The 18,623-nt window shown below is 51.6% G+C and overlaps 8 protein-coding genes across 8 annotated transcripts; 4 read left to right on the top strand and 4 right to left on the bottom strand.

Moving 5' to 3' along the window:
• Window positions 1-307: 307 nt before the first annotated feature.
• On the bottom strand, window positions 308-1,978 carry PV08_03135 (uncharacterized protein; the record flags this gene model as incomplete). Its single annotated transcript, XM_016377492.1, has 1 exon — window positions 308-1,978. The coding sequence occupies one exon, from the start codon at window positions 1,976-1,978 to the stop codon at window positions 308-310; it is 1,671 nt and encodes a 556-aa protein (XP_016239062.1).
• A 933-nt stretch (window positions 1,979-2,911) lies between these two features.
• On the bottom strand, window positions 2,912-5,970 carry PV08_03134 (uncharacterized protein; the record flags this gene model as incomplete). The annotated part of the gene is made up of 3 exons (XM_016377491.1): window positions 2,912-5,262; window positions 5,318-5,494; window positions 5,541-5,970. The coding sequence occupies 3 exons, from the start codon at window positions 5,968-5,970 to the stop codon at window positions 2,912-2,914; spliced, it is 2,958 nt and encodes a 985-aa protein (XP_016239061.1).
• A 770-nt stretch (window positions 5,971-6,740) lies between these two features.
• Window positions 6,741-9,228, bottom strand: PV08_03133 (uncharacterized protein; the record flags this gene model as incomplete). The annotated part of the gene is made up of 2 exons (XM_016377490.1): window positions 6,741-8,201; window positions 8,389-9,228. 2 exons carry the CDS (start codon window positions 9,226-9,228, stop codon window positions 6,741-6,743), a joined length of 2,301 nt encoding a protein of 766 aa, XP_016239060.1.
• Window positions 9,229-9,573: 345 nt separating this feature from the next.
• PV08_03132 (dynein light chain, cytoplasmic) lies at window positions 9,574-10,191 on the top strand (the record flags this gene model as incomplete). Its single annotated transcript, XM_016377489.1, has 7 exons — window positions 9,574-9,613; window positions 9,662-9,684; window positions 9,737-9,770; window positions 9,827-9,861; window positions 9,912-9,938; window positions 9,992-10,061; window positions 10,127-10,191. 7 exons carry the CDS (start codon window positions 9,574-9,576, stop codon window positions 10,189-10,191), a joined length of 294 nt encoding a protein of 97 aa, XP_016239059.1.
• A 562-nt stretch (window positions 10,192-10,753) lies between these two features.
• PV08_03131 (uncharacterized protein) lies at window positions 10,754-11,241 on the top strand (the record flags this gene model as incomplete). The annotated part of the gene is made up of 4 exons (XM_016377488.1): window positions 10,754-10,784; window positions 10,835-10,980; window positions 11,033-11,070; window positions 11,127-11,241. The coding sequence occupies 4 exons, from the start codon at window positions 10,754-10,756 to the stop codon at window positions 11,239-11,241; spliced, it is 330 nt and encodes a 109-aa protein (XP_016239058.1).
• Window positions 11,242-12,612: 1,371 nt separating this feature from the next.
• On the bottom strand, window positions 12,613-13,078 carry PV08_03130 (uncharacterized protein; the record flags this gene model as incomplete). The annotated part of the gene is made up of 2 exons (XM_016377487.1): window positions 12,613-13,004; window positions 13,060-13,078. The coding sequence occupies 2 exons, from the start codon at window positions 13,076-13,078 to the stop codon at window positions 12,613-12,615; spliced, it is 411 nt and encodes a 136-aa protein (XP_016239057.1).
• Window positions 13,079-14,612: 1,534 nt separating this feature from the next.
• Window positions 14,613-16,574, top strand: PV08_03129 (uncharacterized protein; the record flags this gene model as incomplete). The annotated part of the gene is made up of 2 exons (XM_016377486.1): window positions 14,613-14,889; window positions 14,914-16,574. 2 exons carry the CDS (start codon window positions 14,613-14,615, stop codon window positions 16,572-16,574), a joined length of 1,938 nt encoding a protein of 645 aa, XP_016239056.1.
• An 880-nt stretch (window positions 16,575-17,454) lies between these two features.
• Window positions 17,455-18,081, top strand: PV08_03128 (uncharacterized protein; the record flags this gene model as incomplete). Its single annotated transcript, XM_016377485.1, has 1 exon — window positions 17,455-18,081. One exon carries the CDS (start codon window positions 17,455-17,457, stop codon window positions 18,079-18,081), a length of 627 nt encoding a protein of 208 aa, XP_016239055.1.
• Between the last annotated feature and the right edge of the window lie 542 nt (window positions 18,082-18,623).

Here is an 18,623-nt window from a genome sequence, read left to right as displayed (position 1 = left end):
CTCGGGATTACTTTTCAGCGCTCTCGGCTGGAGTTCGCAGTATGGAGGGCACACCCGCCGATACTGTAATCCCGGATTAAGCCATCATTTTTAACTTATTGAACTACTTCAGATACGGCTATGCACTGGCAAGGGGGGAAAGATGAAAATCTAGAACTCAGTCCAACCCAGGCACCGGCGCCTCTGTGCAAGCAACGTCCTGAATCATTTGGATTCACCTGCCTGCAGGAGTAGCTAGTAGAACACGGTGCGGATCTACTCGTCCTGTCGAAACCTGATTAGTTCTGTCAGCTGTCTACCTCGATGATCACGGTAGGTTCAGGATATCCTTCAGAATTGCCATTGCTGAAAACAGTTGATCGTCGTGGTACTTTCTGGCGTTCACCTGCAATGTTATCGGGGCCCGTTCAAATTCACCGGCTTCCCACTCTTGCTTGATAATGCGACATTGGTCGGAAAGCGGCTCATAATCCTCTGCGTAGATCTCCCCAGCTTCGACCTTGATAGGGGTTGGAAACACGAGACCGGGATAATCGACCAGATTCCAGAATGATGTGTAAGTCCAGAAGCGTGCTGTGTCGTGCTCGGCCGCTGGTCCTACGTAGCAGGGCCCGATGACCACGTCGACATTCTGAGAGTTCCAGTGTGCGGCATATTCCGTCCGGAACTCGTCTCGCTCTTGCCGGAGGACCGCAACCTCGCTAGCATTTTTCATTTCAGAACCTTCTGGGATAAACCAGCGAGTCAGTGGTAGTACAGGCTCTCCGCTGGCTTCGAGTATGGCCAGAACACCTGCACCACCGTCAGGTAAGAACATACGGAAGGCTTTGTCAAAGGCCTCGGCAGCCTTGTACTGTTGGAAGTCCTTGACCTCAACCAAGTCTTTATACTTGGGATCTGACAGAAGTTTTCTCACCCAGGCAATGGCTCTTTTGACAGGTGGCTGGGGCTCGATGAAACCATCGTTCTCGATAATTCCAACCTTGAGTTTTCTCGAAAAGGGAGCTTGCAGGCCTTTCCACGGAGTTGGAAACAGCTTGGGATCCTCACGATAGGGCTCCGCGTCGAGAACAGCTTTTGTCACAAGGTTCATATCCCGGAGACTTCGACCCAGTGGGCCAGCGACAGGGAGCACATTCAATTCGGCTGGAAACGCACCCCTGATCATGCCCTGAAAGGGCAACATGTTTGAGGAGGGTTTCCAACCATAGACTCCATTGAAAGCTGCAGGTGCGCGGATACTACCACCAATGTCGCTACCAATACCCAAGACCGAAGCCTTCATCCCGAGTAAGGCACCTTCGCCTCCTGACGAGCCGCCGCAGGTTAGCTGGATGTTGTATGGATTTAATGTCCGGCCAAAATGAGAGCTGCTCTCCATGTGCATAAGCGCTTGCGGCTGATTCGTCTTACAGTAAAAGACAGCGCCGGCTTTGCGTAGAATTTTCACAAATAAACAGTCCTTGTCATCATCGTACGTTGTGGCTAGCTCGCCATAAGAGGATTTGTGTCCAGCAATTGGCATATGATCTTTAATGCTAATGGGAACCCCATGAAGAGGGCCAACGGTCTGGCCAGTCTTAGCAAGATATTCATCGAGCTTCGCTGCTTGCTCAACCGCGTCGTCGGGGAAGAGTTGTGTTAGGCAGCAGACAAGCTGGTGCGCAATGGAAGCACGCTTTACAAAAGCCTTGACAACCGCAACAGACGTGTATTTTCGCGCCGCAATGGCTTCTGCTAGGCCTGTGGCATCGTAATTTTCTGTAATCTCAAGCTCTTCGGCGTTCAGAAGACCACAGGTTCTAGGAATGTTCGACACATCTCTTGGAGGATTGTCGATGAGCTCTTGAGGAAGATACCATTCTTCGGGAATGTTCTTCGAGAGGGCTGCAAGTATAGGAAGGCGGTTGGCCTCATATTCAGGCGTCCCCTTGGGCATAGGCTTGACGACAACAATAGGAAGCGATCTGGAAGCCATGACGGAGAGTGTCTGGAGCCAGATGTGATAGGACACCGGCCGCAGTGATGAAGTTAAGAGGGCAAAAGAAACAGGGCCACACGAAGATATTTATCTCTAAATTCGACATGGCAGAGCAAACGAGGTAATGGTCCTGTCTTGGGCCCGCAACACCAATTTGCGATGCACTCTTCGGTATCTCAGACATGAGATTGGCTTCTCTGGTCGCCGAGAGCCAATTATGATCTTTTGCGACCTGAGGGCCGAAAGTCTACGGTTTGGATAAAGTGGTTCCTGCGATCACGCAGGCCTCAGTGTAGCCCCTCGGCCCTGGGGTATACAGAATCCAGATCGGGAAGGTAATGTCAGACAGCCAATCAGAAAAATATCCGCGAAGGTTTGGTCCTTTGCCTGGTGCCAAACTACGACTACCTACAGATGAGCCGGTCTCCGTTGCATCCGTTCACGTTCTCACCCTTACCGTGTGTGTGTGTGTGTGTGTGTGTGTGTGTGTGTGCGCGTGCGCGCGTGCCCTCTCAGGGTCAGCGAAAGCCAGGATCCACATTTCAGGTTGGAAGAGGACGAGGGCACGAGGGTGACAAGGATACGCATGCACGAGAGCGTCGATGCCGATACGATACGTGAATCAACCATGATAGGATAGAGGGTGTCATGAACGGAATATGAACTACATACGGGGTAGCCTGGTCAGAACGCTGTCTCAGGCTTGCTTAGGCACTAAGTGTCTGGTTGACCTGTTATCTTACTGTACCCGTCCCTTTCCAGGATCGGCAATGCAAAACAAACTTAGAAATGCAAAAGAATGATCCGTCGGTATGATCTCCTCGAAGCCCTGATGGATGATCCTGACTCCTCCTGCGCGGTCAATCAGGACCCGCCTGTCCCAACTGACATCTGACCCCACGTTGATCGAATATAAAATGGATGATTCAGTCACCTCTCCTGCGACTGTTCCACGGAGCCGCTACCACCCCCATCGCCGACATCTGAGCTGGCATCATCCCTGTCCACATGAGAATGCAACGGCTCCCGAGTCTCTTGCGACCGCGGAGAGATCGACCTGACGGCGTCCTCGCGGTTTCCAGAATCATCAGCAGCGTCAACAGCGTCGACTGCCTCAACGGCCTCAACATCCACCACATTCAACACAGGCAACGGCTCGTTGATATCACTAGGCAAGGGTGGAAGAGGGGGGATTTTGTCGTTCTCTGACCCTCCTACGAGAATGCAAATGTCTGACTCGCTGTGCGCACGTGGCAACCCTCGACTCCCGACATCATCGCCATCCTGACTTGGTAGGAAACTTGTAGAAAATGGATGATCCTGTTGTTGGATAATCTGGCCACCGCCATCACTGCCACCACCACCACCAAAAGGATCCGCTGATGAGGTAAAACCGTAAATGTCATGGAAGGTGTGGTCAAATAGACCAATAGTCGAGTCAGCAAAGGAGCTACCGTGTCGAGGCAAGGTATCAAAGCTGTGGTGAGTCTGCATGGCTGGGCGGGCGACATGGTGGCCCCAGTGAGATTGAAACTCTGGAATTTTCGCTGACAAGGGCTGGTGAGCATGCCGATCCCGACGGTGGGTAGCTTGTTCATCTTGACTCGATGACCATTCCTTGTCCCCGTCGCTACTCTGCCTCTTGCGTGTCTGCTGCTTTTCCGTTAGGAACCGCAAAACGCGTATTTCTTCCTCGGGCAGCTTATCCCAGGGTTGAATATCGGGTGTTTGTGACTGATGCTCTGATTCCGTTAAGGTCTTGGACGACGGGATCACGATCTTCAACCCCTCGGTCATACTGATATGCTCCTGCAATGCCTGATGTGTTTGCAGAATAAGACCAGGATGACTGCCACGGGTTGACTCCAGTACTTCTTCGTGTGCGCCTGTCAAGGTGTGCATGGCTTCGTCTTGCTCAGCTAGGTTTGGAAGATAAAAGATATTGCCAGCCTGAGGCACTGGCCCTTCTGCCGCGGGAGGGAAGGGTGAAGGCGAGAAGCCAGAGTACTCCAAGTTGTTGGGATAGTTGCTTTCCGGATCCAGTCGTTGTGTAGTTGAGACATCCAATGTGGATTGGAGAGGGTCTCCATTTAGAAGCTCTTGATTGAAAGTGGTGAAACTGCTGCCTTGACACATATCATCATGCACCGCCGTAGGGAAACTTCCAAACCCATCAAAAGCGCGACTAGGATCGTGGGCAATAGACCCAATGTCGTAATCCATCGCACTGATTGGCAAGGGCGGCAGTTCAGTGCTCGGTGAAGGCACCAGAGGGCTGTTCTTGAAGCCTCTATCGATGGGCTCGGGCAGGGTCAGTGGCTGCCAAGTTGTAGTTCGTTCTGAGCTAGACTCTGCCTGAGCGAACTTCCACAAAAGTATTGCGGCTCTTCGGGGCTGTTCACGTTTTGTGTGGAGGTTTTCGCCAATGGTATACCGCAGAGCGAAGATCTCTTGCATGATAGTCAGACCCGCAAAAAACCCACGCGAATATTCGTCTGCGGCTTGCAAAGCACCGGACTCGCTCGAGTCTTTTGCCATCAATCTTTCCGCCGTGAGATTTGTGAGAGCCGATGCCCACCACGTGCTGTGAAAAGAAGGCTCGACCAGACCATCAATCGTGGCTCGGCATTCCTCGTGCGTGGGTGCGGCAACGAGCTGCCCGTCCTGGTAGATGTGGGTGGCAACACTCCAGCGTTTAGCTTCACTGTTGTGGTCCATCTCAGGCCAGTCTTGACATAGAAAGTCGACTTCCAGACTTATCCCCAATTTTGAATGTTCGGGTGGAAAGCCGTCCATCAGTTGAAAGGACGAGTTGAGCAAAATGACCTCGCACGGATTGCTGGTGCAGAGTTCATCTAGGATGGTGTGCAAACGGGGAAAGGAGTTGCTCCAGTTGCTGAGACTATTGAGGGACACGTCTCTGGGTCTCCCTTTGCGGGATGATAGTTGCGTGTAATGGTGCAAGACCCGGGTTGAATCAAGCTCCGGATCGCTGGAAGATGGTGGAGGAATGACACGCACTTCGAACTGCATGTGTTGGACGATGTAGCTTGCTAGGAAAAATGTGGGCATGGAGCTATCAAACAAAGTATCGTCTCCGTCATCCCAGGGTTCTTCATCCTTGAACACTGTCTGGTGGTAGTAAGGCTGCTCCAAGCCGCCTAGCGTCCGGTGTTGGATGTTCGCATTGTCATCGAAAGGCTTTCGCTGGAAGTCTGTACCTTTGCACTGAGTCTGCGTGCCTCGTTTCGCTTCGTCAGGTACCTTGGTTAGGCGAACCCCTGGAATCTGTTAGCCCTACACCGAAGGAGCTCGCAACAGAAAAGAACAACCCACATTCCGGCTCATTCCGCAAGAATTTGTCAAGCACCTGAATGTGGCTCGAGACTTGTTTCCGTGTGCGTCGCTGCCCTGTTCTGTGATATATAAATTCCGAAATGAGCATATTGCGCCCGTTCAATTTTCCACCTCGAGCCCACTTCTTACGGCCCATGGGTTGTATACATTGCAGCGCTGTTAATGTCAGAAAAGGGCCCGTAGAGTTTGGTTCACAGTATACCTTCTTGAAAAGCATCCTCGATGAAGAGAGGCCACACTGGTTTGCCATCACCGCCAATGTCTTGTCGTGGCCGTCTTCGATAGATTTGATACTTGTGATTCTTGGTGTATTTGAATGAACGTGCAGGCCTCGGAGCGTGACGACGACTGAGCAACTGGGGTTGTGAATTGGACCCTGGTGCTCGGTCGAAGGCGAAATCCAGAGCGTCGTTGCCACATAACGGAGCTGTGGGAAGCGGAAGCTGATGAAGTGACGATTTCAGTGCGACATCAGCTTTCGTCCTCGGAGGAGTAAGCGGTTGCTCATTCTCAAGACCATCCTGCGATGTACGAACTGTCGACTGAATATTACCTGAAGTGATAGACAGAGGGTTCACGCCCAGTTCGGGCTTCTGGTGCGACTGGAACGAAACGGAATGCAGCATATTCATTGTAAGTCATGCGAGCAGGCCCTGTAGCATTACACGGGGAACAGGCACGCAAAGAAGGGAAACAAAAAGACTCAGGAATGGGAGAAGGGAATGTGAATGCTGGGAAATCGAGCGTAATATGGTGGTATTATAACCACAAGAGAACCCAGTCTGGTTCGGTGCAATCTCTTCAGCAAACCTCACCAACGCATCTCAGCCACAACCCTTTCGATATTTGGTTGGACAGGAAGACACACTGAGGGACGTTGATCTCATTCTGTCCAAGAGATCACGGACAAGCAAGACAAGCAATCTCACGGCGTGCAGGCCCTTTGCTATCCTTGCCGCACAGGAATGGGAAGTCTAGGAAGGGCAATGCAAGGGATGTTGAGTAGCCAGACTTCGACTGAAGGGAGTCTGGATGCGGTTTGCTTCGATCAGCTCGCCAGGTGAATGGTTGGTCATTGCGGTCACTGCTGGAATCCAGAGCAAAGTTGCCCTGTGCACACAACGATTGCCAGTACCCTTGTTATAATGGGACGACATTGGCCCCCTTCGGCGACAGAGAAGAAACGTCCCCTGGCTCGAAGACTACGCAAACAGATATCAAAATGAGACGGCTCAGAAGCTGCTCCGGGCAAAGAAAAATGTGGAAATGCTTCAGTAGAATGAAGAATATTGATGTATACTTCGGCCTTGTGGATGAAGTTGCAAAATACTTTCCCTATATTCTTGACGAACTGGAGATGATCGCTGTAAGGGATGGAGTGGGTCCAGTACATATCAGACGATCAGAGCGGATCAACGTCTTCTCGTGCATCGACGTTGAATTTCTTCCGGGCCGACGCTGTCATCTTGTGGTGAGTCAACTTGTTCTGATGGCTCTGTACTTTCTTTTCCATGGCACTGATCTCAGCTTCGGGATCGATGACCTCACTCTCCGCGAAATCGAGGACAAGCCTACGACCGAGGAGATGAGTATTTGTCAAAGCCTCAATCGCGTTCTCAGCCTCTTTTGCAGAGACAAATTCAGCAAAGGCAAATCCCCGAGCACTACTGTCGAACTTCTTCGGCATGCGGACGGTGCGAAGTTGGCCATAGGCCCCGAAAAGAGAGCGGATATCTTTCTTTGTGGCCTCGAAGGGCAAGTTCTTGATGATGATCTTCGTCTTGTTGGCACTGCTCTTTTTGAGGATATCATCCTTACGACGTTCCTCGGCCAAGTCGGTAGTTTTCTGCGATAGCTGAACAAGAAGCTTGTGCCCATCGAGGACCCGGCCATTCATGGTTGCTTGTGCAGCTTCAGCCTGGCTCTTGGAGCGGAACTCGACAAAGCCAAAGCCCATGCTCAAGACTTCGCCAGGTCGTTTGCTATCGGTCCTCGTCTTCACACGGGCCGACAAGAAGCCCGGTAGAGGGCTGAAAGCTTCAGCCAGCCTTGCTCTTGTGGTGGCGAAGTTCAAGTTCCTCACAAAGAGGGCTGCCGGTGTCCCTGAAGTATCCTCATTCGTGTCAACAACAAACATGGGTCCTTCATTTTGTACAGAATCGTGGTCGCCTTGCCATAATCCTTCAGGCGCCTTTTCAAGGTAAAGAACCGACCCTCTGAGATTTCGATAAGCAAGGCCCTTTAAAGCCAAGGTTGCAGAATGTGCTTCAGCGTACTGGGCAACTGCAATAGTTCCTGTGGTAGGAAACACCAATCTCTCGACTGTTCCATACTGGCCCAGCATAGCAGACAGTTCTTCCGAAGTGGTGCCAAAAGCGAAGTTTTTCAACAAGATGGTCCTATCGTCACGAGCCTTATTTCGAAAAGCATCAATGTTGACACCATGTGTTCTCAAATAATCTTTGGTTTCCTTAATCACACTGGTTTCTGCATGAGCTTGCTTAACAGCAGCATCGGCTGAAGCAGGATCGAGCAATTCTGCTTTTGATACCCCGAGGCGATCAGCAACCGAAGCAAGAACTGCATCAGGATTCATATACAACGAATTCCAACTAAACTGTGCTTTGGAGGCATCGTTCTTGCGTTTTATGGCTTTCTGTTGTTTCAAAGGCAGCTTTGATATTTCGAATTCGGTCATTTTTGAAACTTTCTTGTCCGACGCAGGTAAGATATGCATCAACCGCCCTCGGAAGTCGCGTCCATCAAGTTCAAGAAGAGCCTGTGCTGCATCTTGCGGTTCGACATATTGGACGTAGCCTAGACCCTTGCCGGTAGATCTCTTTGTGTCTGTGACTAGGTGTATCTGAGTCTGATTAGCATGGATTCAGGAAAGCATGGCAATCAGAGTAAGCGTGAACATCAAACAATCAGAAGTGAGAAGCATCTACTAAAATACTCTTTCCCGGTTCACATCAAATGCAGCGCATAAGTTGTCCCTATCAGGAAATCATCACGAAAAAAAACCCCATATAAGGAATGGTATAGCGTACCTCGGATATTCGACCATATGGAGAGAATGTCGCTCTAATATCATCGTCCCTGGTATCAAACGGTAAATTTCGAATGAAAAGTCGCGCGTTCGGAACGGACACAGGAGGAGGGCGTTCGGTGGAACTCTGTTGCTCCGTGATGATGGTATCATCCTCTACAACATCATCGGTGACCTTTTCCGGATCCAAAGACTGACTAGCATCCGGTGACGGCGGTTGTATGTGAGCCTGATCATCTTCTACCAAATCGAGCAGTCTGCTGGTCTTCCCTCGAAGCCAATCATTATCGGACTGTGGTGCGGTGCCCGTATCACCATCATCTGCGGCTTCTGTCGGTGGTAGGGTAGTGCTTGGATCTTCCGGTGCTTTTGCAGGTGAGACCAGGACCTCCTCCTGACCATCTGCTCTCGACTTCTCCTGTGCCGCAGGCCCGAGCCTTGGGTTGGTCATGTCATCCACAGCATCCTCGGTCGCACGCTTCCTTTTGCCTATAACAATATTCTTAAGGTATTCATTATCTTGCCGGTGCCTCGTAGAACGCTGGGATACCGGTGCAGCTTGCCCACGAAGATCGCGTTTAACCTCGACGGGCTTGGCCAGAGTGACGGAGATTTTGGACATACGGATGAATGACTTGTTGAAGTAACGCACGGCATCTTTTGCGTGCTCATGGGAAGGGAATCCAACAAAGCCAATCCGGCGGTCTGCTACAACATGAGCATCTGTGACTGGGAACTTTCCTTGAAAATGTGATCGCAATTGTTCTTTTGTCATGGACGGAGGCAAGCCTGAAACATAGACCCGGGTCAAAGAGGTGACATCAACCTCTGTCTCTGCCATGATGATATCTGTGAGCCCAATTGAAAACAGATAGTGTCGAGGGAGAGGACCTTCGCCCTTACACCAGTCGAGCAAAGGAAAAGTTGTTTGGCTGCGGCAAAAAAAAGTTGCACATGCGGAATTGCAGACCCTTGCATGATGCGCCAAGAAGCGGCGTCAGACAATGTCTTTTGATGGAGATTAAGGACGCGGGTCCATCCCATGCATCACTCACGCAACTTGTCTCCAGCGCAGCCTTCCGTTATCTTCCACCTCGCCTGTCGCTCAGAGTGAGACTGTGGTCACGGCAATCTGCATCCAAGACATTCAAGGGTTTCTTTCTGGAACTTGACGGCAGCAACAATCATGGCGGACACCGTGCCAGAGAAGAAGGTGAAGTTGGAGCGTGAGTAGGCCTGATGCTTCCTCGAGACTGGGACTGACATGGTCTTAGCACAAATCAAGTCGGTTGACATGGTGAGATACCAGTCTTGTACAAGTTCCGGACCATGGCGCTAACATTATCAAGAGCGAGGACATGCAACAAGAAGCGATCGAAGTTGGTGAGACATAACCATCTCGAGTCCCTAAGCGGAGCGCCGCGTTGACACTGCAATAGCACAAGAAGCAATGGAGAAGTTCAGTGTAGAGAAGGTCGGTCTGATTGAAGCCTTTGGACGGCGGAAGAAACTGATCTCGGGTAGGACATTGCGCAGTACATCAAACGAGAGGTTGGTCGAATGGAGCATGAGCCAGTCCTCGGACACTGACGATCGATCGACAGTTCGATTCGAAAAAAGGTGCCACATGGCACTGTATAGTTGGCAGGAACTTTGGAAGCTTCGTTACTCACGGTACGCAGAGTCCTCATCGTTACTGAGCCTTTCTCAGAATTCGTGCTGACAAGAACATCCGCCAGAGACGAAGCATTTCATTTACTTTTACCTTGGACATGTTGCGATTCTGCTGTTCAAAACTCAGTGATTGCAGCCAGTTAGCGAAGTCGGCCTCTTTAAGGAATTCAAGGATTCGATATGGCTCCTTATGGCTCCTGTCAGGCACCTATTGAAATGGATAACGAGTGTGATGGGAGGCCGCTACTGCATTACGTGTCTTGTGCATGCTATTCGCCATGGGGTATAAGCGAAATAAAAGTGTTTGGCTAGTCCTCGTGGCTTCGCATGGACATCCCGGAGCAGACGAGTCACTTGTAAGTTGTGACTAGAATGCGGTATGTTATGTTGGAGCCTCGCGGACAGCTACTGCTCCCTGGAGGACGAGGCTGAAGCGGCAGCATTTTGTGAGCCTGTAGATTTACCCGATTATTTCTTTTGGTGGAGGCCGCCGGGTCCCTCATCATTCACCGGATGATCTGCGCCCGTGATTCTGGCCCAGTCTGTGCCGAGCCGAGTTACGTGTAGCTGCGCCTCGCATCTTGCCCTCGAAGGTTGTCCACGACAGCCAGCGTCAGAGCAAGTTCCCTTCTCGCCTTCTCGACTTCGAGTCAGAAGAAAGTGCTCTCGGATTCCGCCATTCGGTGTCCATCATGGCTTTTTTCTTCGTGGTTGGAACCAAAGGTGTGCCCGCGCGTCGAATGAGCCTCCGGATGCGCCGCTAACCTCGCCAGACTTCACGAAGCCGTTGAAGGGCTATGAAGGGATAACAGCTCAATGCCAGAACTGCGGAAACTGGTCTGCGCATCCTATCCAGTCTTGGGATTGGTTCACCTTCTGTTTTGTGCCAGTCATACCTCTGGGGAGCAAGCATCAGGATGTACGTGTCTAGCCATGCAGTGCGTCCCTTGATTTAGCTAACTGATTTCAAGATCGCTTGCTCTATCTGCAGATTCCGTCAAGATTTGCGGTGAGACACTCAATTGATGAACCTTCAAGCTGCATGAATGTTGACACCTGAGACAGTAATCGACCAGACGTACAATCGCAACAAGGTCAACCACCGATGCATCCACCTCAACAGGGCCCTCCTCAGGGCTGGGGAGCTCCTCCCCCGGGACAACATATGCGATATCAGTGACATGGCAAACTGCGGATCATGGAAAGAAATGATTCACATTAATAGTACAGAAATACGGACAATATGGGGATATGCTTTCCGCGACCGATTTGGGTCTTCATTCACGAACTCATTGTTATCTCGAACCCGGCAAGGTTGTTTACAACAAAACATTCCAATCTCTTTGGGGATATGTCACACCATCTCTGGGTTGGCAACGACGCATCACAACATGTCGGTAAGGAGAGGAAACACGAGACAACGGGCAAATACCCCCATCAGCACCACTGTCGTCGGAGCTCCGGTGGCAAATCAACATGATATGAATACCGTCGATCTAAGCCACAATATTGACCTGACAGATGGTTCTTTGTGAAGACTCAGCGCTAAACAATGAGAGGACTTCCCACTACTTGTCCTGACGCGACCCAATTATCTATAGGACATCGCTCCCGCAGACGAGATAAGTTTGAGGTGCTCTGAACATGCAGACTGTCGGGTACAAAGCGCTACGCCTACTACCCAGCAGATAGTCGGACACGCAGCCGACACCCACCATGCCTTCCTCGGACGCACATGACTCGCGGAATCCGTACGGAAGGACGGGGCACATCGGAATGCACAATAAGCAGGTATTTGTGTATATAGTGTAATGAAGCTTGTATATGCAGCTAAAGCTCTGACAAAGCACGAGTTCTCCGTATGTCTTCTGAAGTCGTATGGTACTCCCGGCAACTCAGGTACCATGCCGGGAGGAATTGTGATCACGTGACTCTATTGCTGTGGCGCGGGCGGTGAGTGGCGGCAGAAAGTGACAAACTGAGTTCGATATAAATTTCTCGTGTGTGCCCACAACATTTGGCCTTCTCTCGTGCGCCGCTCCCCAACCGCTGCGTTCTCTGCTACCAACAATGCTCTTCTCCTGCTGAGCGGCAGTCGAGAAGAGCATTTTCCTTGCAGATGAGAAATTCGGAGTAATCTTCAAATCAGCCTGGGGCTTGAGTCATCTCGACTCTCGCCCTCAGGACTGCCCGCGAGGGTCCAGCACGATTCGTGCCCACAACTGGCATCAGAAACTTACAGGGCTCCTTGACGACCGTGTTCGACTTGTCGTCCGCGTGTCGTTCTTGGAGGATTCCCTATGGAAGAGCCATTGTGAAGATTGTATGGCGCGTCTCCTTGATGAGAGCGGACTTACTTTAGTGCAATCGCAGCGGAAGTCTGCCTGTTTCGAGGAACAGGCCAGGTTTCAATTCGATTCCGATTACTCTGGGGAGCGGCGCATCACCCGCCCTTTTTCATGTAAGTGCGCTCACTGTCCGCGAAGAACGGGATACTACTAACAATCCCGGTTCAACGGAGAAGTAGCTGTCTTTGTCGAGCCAGCAAAGGCTAATGGCCATTGACACCATTAACACCATTTGCACCACCTTCTGGCCTCGCCGAGAATTCTCGAAACGTGTCCAAATCCACCTGCCTCAGAGCACTATCCTCCGTGGCCTCCAAATGCACCCTCGGCACCCCGTTCCTACTGATCCTCCCATCTCTATATGCCTGTAATGCTTCCAGCCATCTCGATGTGCAAAGACACCATTTGCATCCTTCCGTCAACCCTGCACTTCGAAGATCATTCCCCTGCGATGCTGAGAAGTCCAAGAATTCGTTTGTAAGAACGCCTGCCACTGCGTGGTTGCCGAAGTCCGCGGCCCCGGTCTTGCAGTAACCATCTCTGTGGAAACCCGTTGGGGGCCTGTTGGAAAAGAACGCCAGAGGTTGCCTGAATACTAGTCTCGTCAGTGTCCGGATGCAGATCATCCTGGTAATATGTTGTACGCATACCATTCAGAGGGCCAGACATGGTCTCGGTCTGGGATATTGAAGGCGGTGGAGGAGGCGCTTTCCCTGCGGCACGAAACAATGGCGTTGGGAGTATTTTTGCACGGAGGCCGTTCAACAGGCTGAACCTGCGTGTGAGGCGACTTGCTGATCTCGGCAAGTGCATTAATGCTCAGCTACCTAAGCACGGTACTCGTAGGTGAGTCGTGAGGAGAGGTACGAGTAAGAGGCGTGACATTGGCTTTCAACCACATGGAATTCGAGAACGTCGGAGTCCTCAAAATGGAACCGAATGGCACTTTGGAAATGACGTCACCGTTGACCACTCAGAATTGTTCCTCGATTGCTCGAACCGCAAAACAGAAATACACCGTGCTCTCTATCTATGGCCTGAGATATCGTTAGCAGTTGTCTACCAGTCAATACCAATGACTGTGACAGCTTCAAGTGCAGCTCCTCGTCTGATGTCAAACTGTGCTGCGTTGGATCACTCGTGTCATGCAACTTATGAAGGCGCAGGCCGTACTCGCTGCCGCCTCCCTGGCGTGGTCTAATCAGATCTTACTTTTCAGAAGCCATGGAAAGATGTTGCTCAAGTCCCAGTGCAGAAACCAAAGTCACGATTCCAAAAAGAACACCAGAAACGTACTGTCAATAGTACTCTGGCTGACTTCTCCAACAGCGCCTGAAGAAGACAGTTTCCCGGTAACGACCAGGTCTACCATTTGCGAATGTGAATCCAAAGATCCTTGACACAGACTTTGCAACGCAGGATCGACACCCTTCGCGACGACCTTACCGAAGTTTGATCAAGCTCAGTACTAGAATACGGGTTCAGCTGCGAGAGTCCGACGGGGACGTCTGGATGGCTCTGGAAACAATAGGCCAGGAAACCGTTGGGTTTCCTGTTTACTGTATTAGGGTGGCTCGAGCGAATCAATGTATCCCAACGGCAGATAATTCAATACTAAACCAGCGACGATCAATTGAGGGATGAAGTCCTTTTGCGCTTATCTGTTGTTTGCAAACATCCAGAGTAACCGATCACTGTCCGTCCGTAAGAGGAGTTGGTGCCACATGCTCTCTAGGAAACTTTTGAACCGCTCCTGGCGAGAGACGCCGCTCCAGACGACGCTCCCTTCGCAACTATCTCACAAGTGCTTATCAGACCCTTCTGCATATGCGCGTGCCGCGATTCCGAATATCTGGGGAAACGGAGTATTCCGCGATGGATGTTGGCTCGTCGATTCGATGGATGTCCGCGTAGCAGCAGAGAAGCTGCTCCGTACATGCACTAGTCCCACAACAGAAAGTCGATCCTATCAACCGAGCTCGCTCAGCTGCCGCATCGACTTTCTTCTTCCGTGCATCCGCCCTCGACGTCCAGCAGAGAGTTGGTCGACGCCCGCAAGGCTTCCTTCGGGCACTTCTATCCTCTAGTTTCCTATTGAAGGCCGGCATGTCAATTTCTCACACCACACCATCGTCACCCAATACTGGAAAGTGGTCTGCCATGTTTGCCTCGCCCATGTGTAGAGGCAGAGCTTCCAAAGCCTATGGCGAAACAACAACTCCGCTCCAGAGGTGGGTGCCGGGAATGTCGTCGCATGCACCGTAAATGTTCCGAGCACCGGCCCAGTTGCGAATATTGCTCAAGTACAGGAAAAGAGTGTTCTTACGACAAACCCCTCCGATGGGGCGGACGGTCCTTTAAGAAATCTTGTTTTGGCCAGGTCCTTTCGTCTGGCGCTGTGGTCAAGCAATCTCACACAGCCGCCGCCGCCGCTGCCGCCTCGAATGGTAAGAACCGGTTGATGGAACAATGCGGTAGTGGTGAGGGCTAACCTTCTGACATAGCCTCTCAATCTCATTCCTTCGTCTACGGCCCAGGCAACGGTCAGTTTACTACGGGGACAGCCTCCACGCCTCTCCTTGAAAATGTGCCATTCCCAGATTCCTCCGTCGCGATAGGGGGTGTGGGTAATTCGCCCTCATCGCTCAGCGACCTCAGCTACGATCAGACCACGATCGCACGCTCTGACAGTACCCATAGTGCCTCACCTGGACTCTCCATCACGAGTCCGTCGGCCTTTACGACACCCTCCAATGACCTCGGGCGTGACCACGATGCCGATGTTGAACTCTTGCCTTATCCAAATGCGCCTGACTCTCCAGACGAGAAGTCATGCTCGGACCTGGTGGTCGACTTTGGTCTGCAAAAGACCAGCAGCCCGATCAACATCATCCTGAACCCCGACTGGCTCCCATGGCTTTCAAACGTCGATCGCTCTCTGTTGAATCACTTTACATTGACAGTGTCGAGCTACCTGTCTCTTCACCAGGCTATGCAGAACGACTTCTGTACGGTGCTACTACCGATGGCACTCGACACTTCGAACGGCACGCATCTCCTTTCTGCGATCCTCGGCCTGGCAGCGATTCATCAGATTTCTCTTGGGTCTTATACAGACGAGGCGTATCTGGCCCAGCTTCGATATACCAGTCTCCAACAGCTCAGACTGCAGCGGATCGGTCAAAATGCCGCGGTCGATGAACAGTCGATCGCTACTGCTTTGACCCTGTGTCTCTGTGACATCCTTGCGGGAGGAGAGAAGCCCAAATCATGGCGACTCCATTTGCAGGGAGCCGCAACAATGATTAGGAACTATTTCACAATGCACCCGCCAGATTCCGGAAACATCCTGGTTCTTTGGAGGTGGTGGAAGTCGTTGCAATCGTTGTCTACCCTCCTGGGGAATCCGGCCTCCAGACTGGAGCAGAAACCTCTCTTAGGTTTGGCTCCCTCCGATTCCGGCGACTACATTGACTTATATGACGGCTTCTCGACAAAACTGCCTCCCTTGATCGAAGAGGTTGACCTGCTCCATGCCGAAAGTCAAGCGCTGGAGAGGTTAGACGTTAGATTTGGTGAAGATGAAGCGGTTCAGGTATTGCGGAACGCACACTCGACGAGATGCGAAGCACTTTTGGGGAAGGTCAGTGGCATGATAGACAACCCTGTTACGGAACTCGAGCCATCCGGATCTACCGACGCGCAACCCGAACCCGCGTCTGACTATTTCTCTCTCAACGAGGCGTACCATCTCGCGGTGATGCTACAGATATACCAGAGGGCCATGAACGTGAGTATCGTAGATGACAGGGTGCAAGAGTTGGTGGAAAGGGGGATCAAGTGTCTTAGCGGCATCACCATCTACGAGTTTGCCAGTCCCGGAGTTGCGACGCTACAACCGCTGTTCATCTTTGGATGTGCGGCACAACGTGACCAAGATAAACAGTTTGTGATGGGTTGGATTGAAAGAATGAGAAGAACCTATTCGCTCCGCAACACTGATTCCGCTCGAGATTTTCTCCTGGAACTTTGGCGAAAGAGAGAGTCCATGGGCTCGATGGGGACTCAATATCAGTACCACCAGTTGCTGTGTGCGTATCCCAGTACCGATCCCGTCGTGATTATTTGTGTTTTTTTGGTGTTGTATGCAGGAACGAATTGCTAACTTGCGAGCAGCTGAGAAAGACTGGGATTTGTCTCTCTGGTGAATCTGGACTGATTGGGTCACGAAACCACCGGACCACACCTTGTGCTTCCTTTTTCCGTCCCACGCACGCAACACTTGCCCATTATTTCTTACGAAGTCAACGCCGCCAACCACAAGCAAACAGACCATACGATGGACTCTTGTGACGAGATCACGAATTGAGCAAGATACCCCCCTCCTGCCCCCAAAACTCGCTCATGAGCAGGTTCTCAGTCGACCAATAGGGGAGTTGGGATTTATACAGATATGATCCACAATTGTGATCGAGGACCTTAAAGAAGGGCAGCAGAAGATGGGAGTGCGCTGTGCATGTATTTATCAGCATTTGGGAAAGAGTGTCATCTTCGGCGTCTTGTTATTACTCTCCATCTTCCTGTCCTGTTTCTCTGTCTCTGATTTGGAACTGTTGTTGTTGTTGGAATCGACTTTTTACATTTTACCCTTTCCGTTTCCGTCAACACGGTATCAACCTGGGGTCGACAAGATGGCAATTGAGAAATACTCTCTACCACCGCTGCCTTATGGATTAAATGTATGAAATGAACCACTGTACCGTACTCCATTGCACTGCACGGCACCCCCGAGCAACGAAGAAACAAAGACACCTCCTCCTCAACCCCCTTCTTTCCCACCCACCTCCACCCCGCTGGCTAGGTTAGTTTTGTTTTTTTGTCGACACGACGGAACCTGGACCTTGCTATCTATCTATCCATACCCTCTGCCCTTCTCCTCTTCTTCCGAGGAGGTTTAAATGATGATGAACTTGAAGTGACATTTTTTGCCTTTTTTTTTCCGGCTTTTGCTTTAGGACCTCGAACCGTCCATATCCAGTCAGATAATGGAACTGCACTACACGCGCCACCACCAGACGTACATCACGAACCTGAACAACGCGCTCGCGTCGCACGCCGAGGCGCTCTCTACGGGTAACCTGATCAAGCAACTCGAGCTGCAGCCCCTGATCAAGTTCAACGCAGGGGGGCACATCAACCACACGTTGTTCTGGGAGGGGCTCACACCGCCACGGTCGTCGTCGTCGCCGTCGTCGTCGTCGGCGACTGACCTCTCGACCGCGGCCCCGAACCTCCACGGCGCCATCGTCCGGCAATGGGGCGGCGTCGAGCAGTTCAGAAGTGCGTGGGAGACCGCGGCGCTGGGGATCCAAGGGTCCGGATGGGCGTGGCTTGTCAAGACAGTGACACCTGGGGCCGGGGGAGCCGGCGACGGCGCTACGACCCTCGAAATCACAACGTCGAAGGATCAAGATCTCCCCGCGTCCGGGAGGCTCGCGGTCCTGGGCGTCGACATGTGGGAGCACGCGTATTATCTGCAGTACTGGAACAACAAGAAGGAGTACGTGGCCAAGATATGGGACGTGTTGAATTGGAACACCGCCGAGAAGAGGTACCTCGGAGACCATCGGGCGGTGTACGGTGATCTGGTCGGCCTTGCAGGAAGACTGTAGTTGGCGGTTTTTTTTTGGCGGTTCTTCTCTGTATCCACCTGCCGGTGTACCTGATGCAGGGGGTATGGATCGAGTGTATCTTGTACGAGCGTGAGTGCAAGTGCCAGTGCGAGTGTCAGTGTGATTGTGAGTGCGGGTTGGGGGTGAGAGAGAGAGAGAGAGAGAGAGAGTATGTGAGTGAGTGTGTGTGTATCGGAGTGCGGGTGAGTGAGTGAGTGAGTGTGAGAGAGAGAGAGAGAGAGAGACCGTGCGAGTGAGTGAGTGAGAGTGTGAGAGGGGGTGTGTCTGTGTGAGTGAGAGTGAGCATGAGCATGAGCATGTATTAGCACGAGCATAAACAGGAGCATGAGCGTGAGTACAGATATAGGTATCCTAAGAAGAACCACATGAACTGACAACGCAAATCATCGAGTATTCTATTATGACTTTTGCAAAAAGGCACGTCTTGAGTTTGTGTTTGTGTGTGTGTGTGTGTGTGTGTGTGTGTGTGTGTGTGTGTGTGTGTGTGTGTGTGTGTGTGTGTGTGTGAGAGAGAGAGAGAG

Source organism: Exophiala spinifera (genome assembly GCF_000836115.1).
Source record: "Exophiala spinifera strain CBS 89968 unplaced genomic scaffold supercont1.2, whole genome shotgun sequence".
Lineage (NCBI taxonomy): Eukaryota > Fungi > Ascomycota > Eurotiomycetes > Chaetothyriales > Herpotrichiellaceae > Exophiala > Exophiala spinifera.
This window is presented reverse-complemented; position numbering and strand designations above follow the sequence as displayed.